The following is a 10,570-nucleotide window of genomic DNA, read 5'->3' as shown; positions in this document are numbered from 1 at the left end:
TGGGGATCACCATGTTTAAAAAAGACAAAAACCAAAAATACAGGCCAGACTTAGGAATAAATACCAAGTGTTTTCTCTCATATGTAGAATATAGATTTAAAATTTAAAAATTTCTTTTATTCTTTTGAGGTTATAATATAATTACATATGTCTTCCTTCCCTTTCCTCCCTCCCAAACCTCTCTTAACAGCCTCCTTGCTCTCTTTAAAATTTGTGTCCTTTTTTCATTAATAGTTGTTACATGATGTCTTAGTATTCTATTGCTGTGAAGAGACACCATGACCACTGCAACTCTTATAAAAGAAAGCAGTTAACTGGGGCTGGTTTACAGCTTTGGAGGTTCAGTCCATTATCATTGTGGTGGGGAGCATGGTGGCCTGCAGGCAGATGTGGTACAGGAGTAAGAACTGAGCTCTATATCCTGATCCACAGGCAGCAAGCAGGATGAGAGAGATTCTGGGCTTGGAATGGGCTTTTTGTGACCTCAAAGCCCACCGTCAATGACACACTTCCTCCAACAACACCACCAAATCCTTTCAAATAGTGCCATTCCCTGGTGGCCAAGTATTCCAATTGATGAGCCTATGGGGGCCATTCTCATCCAAACCACTGCACATACATAAATGTATATGATCTTAATTCTTGGGCAAATGGAATTCTATTCAGAAAGCCCTTTCCTCCATATATTTAATGTAGGGTACTGCCTATGTTTTTTCCTAGTAGTTTCAGTGTTTCAGGTTTTATGTTTAGGGCTTGGATCCGTTTGGAGTTAGTTTTTGTGAAAGGTGATAGATACAGATCTAATTTAATTCTTCTGCATGTGGACATCCAGTTTTCCCAGCACCATTTATACAAGATGCTTTCTTTTCTCCAGCTTATGTTTTTCGTATCTTTGTCAAATATCAAGTTACTGAAGTATGTATAATCAAGTTTAGGTCTTTGATTTTATTCTGTTGGTCTACATGTCTGTTTTTGTGCTGTACTGTATTGTTATTATCTCTATGGCTCTATAATACATATTAAGATCTGGAATGATAGTCTCTTCAGCATTGTGCTTAGTTCATGGTTGCTTTGCCTACACTGGGTCTTTTGTGGTTCCATATGAATCTTAGGATTTTTTTTTCTATTTCTGTGAAGAATGAGATGGGAATTTTTTTTTGGGGGGTGGAGGGTCCAGAGTTCCTTTCTGCAGTTCCTTTCTCAAGCACAAACCCTGACCCAGATAAGTTCTCAGGGCTTCAGAAAAACTGCAGGCAGGAAATAAAGCCTAAGAGGAACACCCTCTGGGGCAAAACAAGGCCAAAAGGGCAAAAGGAATAACTCAGATGAAAGGGTCAAAGATGCTGTTTGGTCGAGCTCTGTTTGTAGTGCTGTCTCTAGTAGCTAGCTAAACAATAATATACAAACAGCAGTGGGAAATTAAAAATAGTTCATTCTTGGAGTGACTGACGATTTTCACAATATTAATTCTACCAGTCAATGAGCACGGGATGTCTTTCCATTTTCTAGTGTCTCTCTCTAGCTCTTTCTTCAGAGGTTTAAAGTTTTCATTATAAGGTTCTTCACTCCCTTTAGGTTTATTCCTATATAATTTATTTTCTTTATGCTATTGCAGAGGGAGAGTATCCATTATCTTTTGCTCTGTACGTTTGTTGGTTGTGTATAGAAAAGCTATTGATTTGTGCAAATTGATTTTTTTATCCTGCCACACTGCTGAATCTGTTTGTTGTTTCTAGAAGTTTTCTGGTAGAATTTTGGGATCTCTAATGTATTGGTGAAATTATTAAGGTCACTCCACGTAGTTAAAAGGGAGATTTATTTAGTGGCGTAACTTACCAATGAAGGGATAGGTAGGTTGCGGGTTCTGTGAAAGACACAGCGCAGTCCGGCGGTGTTCTCTGGAGAACTCTCCTTGGTCTACCTCTAGCATCCCTGGTCCAAGCAGGAAGAGAGGTGGCCCAACCGGATCTTGGGTCTTCAGGGCCCTCTCTTGGCCCCGCCTTGTAGGCATGACAGTTACTGAAGCCTCAATGGGGGTTGAAACTTCCAGGTCAAAGCTGGAATGGCTACCCACTATATTAATGTATCATGTCATCCTCAAATAGGGTTAGTTTAACTTCTTTCCCCCCTACTTATGTCCCTTTAATTTCCTTCTCTTGCCTTATTGATCCGAATAGTACTTCAAGCTCAATATTGAAAAGGAGTGGGGATAGTCGACATTCCTGTCTCCTTCCTGACTTCAGTGGGGTGCTTTAAGCTTTTATTCATTTAGCCATGATGTTGGCCATGGGTTTTTTCTTTTTCAATATATTTTTATTGACACTTTGGGAATTTTACATCATGCACCTTGATCACACTCACTTCTCAGTACTTCCATGGCCACCTCAGCCCTTCTGACTTCCCTCCAAAAAATAAAAATAAAAATAAGAAAAATAGAAAAAAGTATCTGTTACACACACACACACACACACACACACACACACACACACACACACACACACACACATGATCACTGGAGCATGGCCAAACTCCCAGTAGCCTATTCCTTAAATAGAATGGAGTCTTTCCCACAGCCCTGCCAGAGCCATCAATTGTGGAGGGCTATACTTCAGCATCCTCATACTTTTAAAGACTTCTCTTCAATGGCTTCCTGTTTAGTCTGTTACTTTTTTGAAGGGGGTTTGGGGTTGGGATTGGGGTAGGGGTTGCCATAGAAACCTTGCATGTCCCTCTTTCTCAACTGTCTGTCTATTGTCATCAATATCACTGTAAAAGTAACTTTCTTGGTCTTTACAGTCAGTGAGAACATGAATCATGGGCTTCCATGTGGTTTCTGGTGACGGCACAGACCACAAACCTGGCCCTGGCTGCAGTAGGACCAAGGACCCAGACAAGATCCTCAGAGGCAGCCCAGACCACAGACATCAACATGGCTTCTCCAGCGCATATTTGTTCTTTGTAGTGTCTCCTTGTGAGGCAGGGTAGCCTGGCTCAGCTTTGGGTTTCTTATACATAGCTTTTATTATGTTGAGGTATATACCCTCTAGCCCTACGTTCTCTAGGAGTCTTATCATGAATGCATGTTGGATTTTGTCAAAGCCCTTTTCTGCATCTATTTAGATAGTGATGATATTTGTAGTCCATTTATATGGTTTCTTACATTTATTGACTTGTGTATGTTGAACCATGCTTGAATTTCATGAGTAAAGCCAACTTGGTCACAGTGTACAATCTTTTTGATGTGGTCTGTTTGCTCATATTTTATTGAGTATTTTTGACTCTATGTTTATCAGAGATATTGGCCTATAGTATTCATTCTTTTCTTTTCTTTCCTCCTCCTCCTCCTCCTCCTCGCCGCTGCTCCTCCTCCTCCTCCTCTCTCCTTCTTCAAATAGTTTAAGAAGATTTGGCTATAGATCTTTGAAAGTCTGGTAGAATTCTGTCTTAAATCCATTTGGCCTTGGCCCCTCTCTTTCTCTCTCTTTTGTTCTGGAAGGGTTTTTATTACCATTTCAACTTCCTCATTTGTTATGGGTCTATTTAGATTGTTGACTTCTTGGTTTCATTTTAATGATTTGGCTGAATATAAAAATTTATCCATTTCTTTTAGGTTTTCCAGCTTCTTGGAGTACAGATTTTAAAAATCTTCCCTTATAATACTCTAAATTTCTTTGGTGTATGTTATAATGTTTCACTGTTTATTTCTGATTCTGTTAATTTGAGTCTCTCTCTCTCTCTCTCTCTCTCTCTCTCTCTCTCTCTCTCTCTCTCTCTCTCGTTAGTTGGGCCAAGAGTCTCTTAATCTTTTTTATATTTTCAATAAACCAGCTTTTAGATTTGTTGGCTTTTGGCATTGTTTTCTTTGTTTCTATTTCACTGATTTCTGCTTTGATTTTTTTATTATTTTTTTTTGCCATTGACTGGATTTGGATTTGATTTGTTCTTGTTTTTCCAAATATTTTAGTTTCATCATTAAGTCATTTATTTGTGCTTCTTCTGAATCTCTTTTCTTTCCTCCCTCCCTCCCTCCCTCCCTCCCTCCCTCTCTCTCTTACTTTCTCTCTCTCTTTCCTTCCTTTCTTCTTTCTTTCTTTCTTTCTTTCTTTCTTTCTTTCTTTCTTTCTTTCTTTCTTTCTTTCTTTCTTTCTTTCTTTCAAGACAGGGTCTCTCTATATAGCCTTGGCTGTCCTGCAACACACTATATAGACAAGGTTGGTTGAACTCATAGAGATCCATCTTTCTTCTCATCCCAAGCACTGGGATTAAAGGTATACACCACCATGACTTTTTGATTCTTTAATGTTTTAACATAGAAATGTAGAGCTATAAATTTCTTTGAAATTCTATAAATTGCTTTCAATGTGTATCAGAAGTTTTATTGTGTTGTGTTTTCATTTAGTTCCAGGAAGTTTTGTTTTATTATTATTGTTTTTTATTTTATTGAAAATAGATTCTGTTCTCATACAATATATCTTGATTACAGTTTCCCCTTCTTCTCCTCCTCCCAGTTACTCCCTACCTCCTGTGACCTCCAGATCCATTCTTTTTCTGTTTCTCATTAGAAGAGAATAGGCTTCTAGGTGATAACAACAAAACATGATAAAATAAAATGTAATAAGCTAAAACAAAAGCCATCACATTGAGGCTGGATGGGCAACCAAACAGATGGAAAAGAGCCCAAGAGTAGGCATAAGAATCAGAGACTCACTCCTTCATACTCTCAGGAGTCTTATAAAAATACTGAGCGGGAAGCTATAATATATATGCAGAGGACCTGGTGTAGATCTGCATAAGCCCTGTGCTTGCTGCTTCAGTCTCTGGTGAGTTTATATGAGCCTTACTCAGTTGATTCAGAGGGCTATGTTCTCCTGGTGTCCTCTATTTCCTCTGGCTCCCTCACTCCTTCTGCTTCCTCTTCCATAGGGTTCTCCAAGAAATAAAAATTTTTTTTTGATTTCTTCTTTGCCTCATTCATCATTGAGTAACAAGTTGTTTAATCTCCATGAATTTCATATTTACTAGAATTTTTTTCTGTCAAATTCAAGTTTAATTGCATTGTAGTCCAATAGGGTTGAAGGGATGAGTTCAATCTTTTGAATTTGTAAAGATTTGTTTTGTGTTCTGGGGTATGGTCTATTCTAGAAAAGCTCCCAGGTGCTGTTGAGTAGAATGTGTATTCTGTAATGTTTGGATAGAAAATTCTGTAGAAATCTGTTAAGTCTATTTGATGTATGATATCAATTAATTCTGATGTTTCTCCATTTCCTTTTTTGTCTAGATGACTATTAGAGAAAGTGGGGCATTGAAAAATAACTTACTATGGTGGTATTTTATTTGTACTGAAATGTGATTTTAATTGTATGTTAATAAATAAAGTTGCCCGGGGGTCAGAGCTATTAGCAAGCCATAGGAAAGCAGGGCGGTGGTGGCCTACGCTTATAATCCCAGCACTTGGTAGGCAGAGCTAGGTAAGTCTCTGTGTGTTCAGGGATACAGCCAGCATTGGAGACACATGTCTTTAAGACCTGGAGGGCTGTACTTACAGGCAGTGATGAGGCAGTCATGTGTTTGGGTTTACAACCAATGAGAAGGCAGAACAGAAAGACTATATAAAGACAAACACACAGGAAGTAGGTCTCTTTTGGAGAGGTAGGACCACCACAGGAGGAAGGGTAAGGTTTTAGCTCTGAGCTCTGACCTCTTGGTTTTCTCTTTTATATTGGTTTTGTATTTCTTATTTAATAAGACGGTTGGTTACATCTACAACCTACTATTAATTCATTGATATTAATCTGTTGTTTTTCTGTCGGCTTAGCAGCCACACCTAAATCTACTGGTATTTTAACTACCATTTGCACCCCACTGCTCTATCAATCTGTTTACCAATAAAGACTCAGGAGTCAAATGTTGGGGTGGAAATCTATTAGATCAGAGAAACTGAGGAGCAACCAGATGACCTTCCTTTTTGGCTGGAGACACAGCAAGAAAAATCTCTCTCCATTTGTCCCAAACCAAAAATACCGCCAATTTCTAAGTACTCTTCCTACTCCTTCATGTACCTCTCTCTATTCATATCCACAATTTATTCCACAAAGTACACACAGAAGGAGAATTGCTCATTTTATGAGGCCACAGTTACTCTAATACCCAAACTACATAAAGACTCAACAAAGAAAGAGAATTACAGTCTAACTTACATTATAAACATAGAAGCATAAATTCTCAATCAAATATTTGCAAACTAAAATCAAGAACACATCAAAAAGATAATTTTCCATGATCAAGTGGGCTTCATCCCAGAGATGCAGGGATGGTTCAACATACAGAAATCAGTAAATGTAATCCACCATATAAAAAAAAACCTGAAAAAAATCCCCACATGATCATCTCACTAGATTCTAAAAGCCTTTGACAAAATCCAATACCTGTTCATGATAAAAGTTCTGAAAAGAATAGGGACACAAGGTGTAAACAGACATTTCCTGTCCTGTCCACCTGTTCCCAAATACCTGGCAGCTGCTTTCCAAATAATTGAATTGGAGACTTACTATAAATGATAAATGATTGGTTCATAGCTCAGGCTTCTTACTAGCTTACTCCTACATTTAAATTAACCCATTTTTATTAATCTATGTATTGCCACTTAGCTCATGGCTTTACCTGTCCTCTAGCATGTCATGCTTCCTGGGCAGCTGGCTGGTGTCTCCTGACTCTATCCTCCTTCTTCCCATTATTCTCAGTTTGGCTTTCCTGCCTAACTTCCTGCCCAGCTACTGGCCTGCCAGCTTTTTATTAACCAATAAGAGTATTACATATTCATAGCATAGAAAAGGATTGTTCCACAGCAATGACAGACATACCTAAACACAATAAAGACAGTTTACAGCAAGCCTATAGCCAACATCAAACACAATGGGAGAAAAACTCAAAGCAATTCCACTAAAATCTGGGACAAGATAAGGTTGTTCACTCTTTCTCTCTCTACTCGATATTGTACTTGAAGTTTTAGTTAGAGAAATAAGACAACTGAAGGAGATCAAGGAGATGCAAATTGGAAAGGAAGAAATCAAAGTATCTTTATTTGCCGATGATATGATAGTGTATGTGTGACCCTAAAATTCCCACCAGGGAATTCCTACAGCTGATAAACAACTGTAGTGAAGTGGCTGGATACAAGATTAATTAAAAAAAAAAACAAACAAACCAGTAGCCCTCCTATATACAAATGACAAATGGACTGAGAAAGGAATCAGGAAAACAACACCCTTTACAATAGTATCAAACAATATAAAATATCTTGGAGTATCTTTAACCAAGCAAGTGAAGGACTTGTATGACTAAAACTTCAAGTCTTTGAAGAAAAAAATTGGAGAAGATATCAGAAGATGAAAAGATCTCCCATGCTCTTAGATAAGTAGGATCAACATAGTAATAATGGCAGTCTTACCAAGAGCAGTGTACAGATTCAATGCAATCCCTATCAAAGTCCCAACACAATTCTTCACAGACCTCAAAAGAACAATACTCAATTTCATATGGAAAACAAAAAAATCCAGTAGGGTTAAAACAATACTGTACAATAAAGGAACTCCCATTTTGTGTGTTTGGAACCTTTTATTAAGCTTTTTAAAAGTCTTTTTATTATTTTCTCAATGAGCAAGTAGATATGTAGGCAATGAATATAGGAAGTATTAGATCAAACGAATAAACTTACAGTTATATAATGTGAACAAGTCTGGAGATGTAATATACAGCATGAGAACTATACTTAAAATTATTATAGCTGTATGTAGGAGCATACACCTGAAATCCAAGCATTTGAGAATCTGAAGCAGGAGAATTTCTACAAGTCTGAGGCAAGTCTTGGCAACATCTTTATCTCTGTGTGTGTGTGTCTCATCTATAACCTATATATATCATCTATACACATATCTATATCCATATCTAATATCTGTATCTACCTATCTAGATATAATATATAATCAATATATATCATTTATACAACTATATCTATCTATCTATCTATCTATCTATCTATCTATCAATTATCTATCTATCTGTCTGTCTGATCTGTCTATATCTCCAAACAGCATCCAATTGTATACTGAAAATTTGCCACAAGAGTGAATTTTAGGCACTCATAAAAAATTAAGCTAAGTATGGAAGTAATGGTTATGCTAATTTGCTTCACTGTACTAATAATTTCATTGTGCATGTATATGTTTATATATCATGTATATTGTATAGCTTAAATATGTAGAATATAAATAAAATATATTTCTGAAATGTCTGCAAATTGCTGATCTTCCATGGACCTATGGGCTTTCTGCTTGGCTATTAGGAAGCACATGGCATCAGTTCATCTCATTTTGTTATATTAACTTTGGACAATTGTAAAGGGGGTGGAAATTGGTACATTTCCCTTTGAAATTAATAAATATATTGTTAGGAGATACCTTAAGACAGTTTTAAAACACACACACATATGTACAGACTCTCTCTCTCTCTCTCTCTCTCTCTCTCTCTCTCTCTCTCTCTTCTTTCTTCTCTCTTTCTCTCTCTCTTTTCTCTCTGTCTTCTCTTCTCTCTCTCTCTCTCTCTCTCTCTCTCTCTCTCTCTCACACACACACACACACACACACACACACACACACACACACACAAGCTCACAAGGCTTCACTCTTGCATAAAGAACTATAGGCTACTGAAGAAAGCTGAGAGTGGGAGAGGTGTTCTTTCCCAGGGAAGAATATGCTAATAAGTTGTCCAGTGTCAAACTATAAACCCTGAAACATACACACAAGTTACATTATATGAACTGAATAGGTTATATTTGGAAATACATACACACGTATACATATATATGCAAAAACAATGAAAAAAGAGGCCATGAATTTGAAGGAGAGTAAGAAGGGATATATGAGAGGGTTTAGAGAGAGGAAAGGGGGAGAAAAATGTTGCAATTGCATTATAATCTCAAATAAAATATTTTTATTAATTAGAAATGTATATATAATAAATCAGGGTCTTACATCCCAGGCTGGCTTAAAACTGCATAACCAAGGATGACCTTGAGATCTTGATGCTTCTGTTTCCAGCTCCCAGGTGCTTGGGATCACAGGAATGCACCACCATGCCAAGTTTATGGGTGTTGGTGATTAAACCCAGGGCTTTATGAATAAAGCACTGTAGAAGCTGAGCCACATCCTCAGTCCCTCACTCTGTTTAATTACAATGTCTTGATTCCTTGAGGAGCATTTTCACAAGGCATGCAATTCAATTTCACAGTGTAACAAAGGCCTTCATGTTCTTCAATAAGATAAATTCACTGTAGTGGGTGAGTCTAAAGGAAAAGCTGAAGGTATAGTTAGATATTCCCTTTGCATATTTTCACATTGTTATTTATAGAGGTAAAGATTTGAAACATTCTAAAATGGCTAAATGTATTGTAGTATACCTGTAGCAGGATATATTTTACAAGTACTTAAAATGAAAAATTTAGGGTGAACCATAAAGAACAACTCTAGAACTAACAAGAATTTTTTTCTGCTCATTTTGCCCAGTCATGGAAAAATTAGGAATTCAATCATTCCAAACCCATGACCATATAAAGACTCAGCCTCTATTTTTTATCTACTTTCATTGTCCTGATCCATAGACTCTTCATGGCTTTCTTCACTTCTGCATTTCTCAGGGAGTAGATGATAGGGTTGAGGAGGGGAGTTATCACTGTGTAGAACACAGCTATCATCTTGTCTACAGGCAGTGTGGCTGAAGGTCTCAGATAGATGAAGACACAGGGTGCAAAGAATAAGACAACTACAGTGACATGGGACCCACAGGTGGACAGAGCTTTGCGTCGTCCCTCAGAACTCTGAGTCCTCAGATGAAACAAGATGACCACATAGGATGCTAAGAGGACCACAAAACTGATCACAGACAGTGTACCCCCATTGGCAACAATCAGCAGACCGTTGAGAAAGGTGTCTGAGCAGGCAAGTTTGAGCAGAGGAAGCACATCACAGAAATAGTGGTCAATGACATTGGGGCCACAGAAGGGTAAGCGGAAGATGAGAAGGATCTGGGCAAAGGAGTGTACAAAGCCTCCTACCCAAGCTGTTCCCACAAGGACAGCACACACCTGTCGGTTCATGATGCTGGTGTAGTGCAGGGGCTTGCAGATGGCCACATAGCGGTCATAGGCCATCACTGTGAGCAGGAACATCTCAATGCCACCAAAGAAGTGGATGAAGAAGAGCTGTGTCACACAGCCCCACACAGATATGGCTTTCTTCTCAGCTAGGAGATCAAAGATGAGTTTGGGGACTGTTGTAGAGGAGTAGCAGATCTCCACGAAGGAGAAGTAGCTGAGGAAGAAGTACATGGGGGATCCAAGACTTCTGCTGGCTGCAACAGTGACCACCATGAGGAGGTTCCCCAGCACAATGGCTGTATACAAGAGCAGAAATATCACAAAGCAAACTCTCTGTACCTCTTGATTGGGAGAGAGTCCCAGAAAAATGAACTCAGTCACATTGTGTATGTTAGCCATAAGGGAGCAAGTTGGATG

General features: G+C 38.2%; 1 protein-coding gene across 1 annotated transcript; it reads right to left on the bottom strand.

Moving 5' to 3' along the window:
* Positions 1–9,549: 9,549 nt before the first annotated feature.
* On the bottom strand, positions 9,550–10,570 carry LOC114684863 (olfactory receptor 4X2-like). Its single transcript, XM_028859410.1, has one exon. It carries the CDS (start codon positions 10,550–10,552, stop codon positions 9,623–9,625), a length of 930 nt encoding a protein of 309 aa, XP_028715243.1. The 5' UTR covers positions 10,553–10,570; the 3' UTR covers positions 9,550–9,622.

This window comes from Peromyscus leucopus, chromosome 4, assembly GCF_004664715.2.
Source record: "Peromyscus leucopus breed LL Stock chromosome 4, UCI_PerLeu_2.1, whole genome shotgun sequence".
Taxonomy (NCBI): Eukaryota; Metazoa; Chordata; class Mammalia; order Rodentia; family Cricetidae; genus Peromyscus; species Peromyscus leucopus.
Note: the sequence above shows the minus strand (reverse complement) of the source record. Positions and strands in the feature narration are given on the sequence as shown.

Bases quoted from the DNA above. Each gene is read 5' to 3' on its own strand.
- LOC114684863 (XM_028859410.1), bottom strand. From the start codon at position 10,552: ATGGCTAACATACACAATGTGACTGAGTTCATTTTTCTGGGACTCTCT.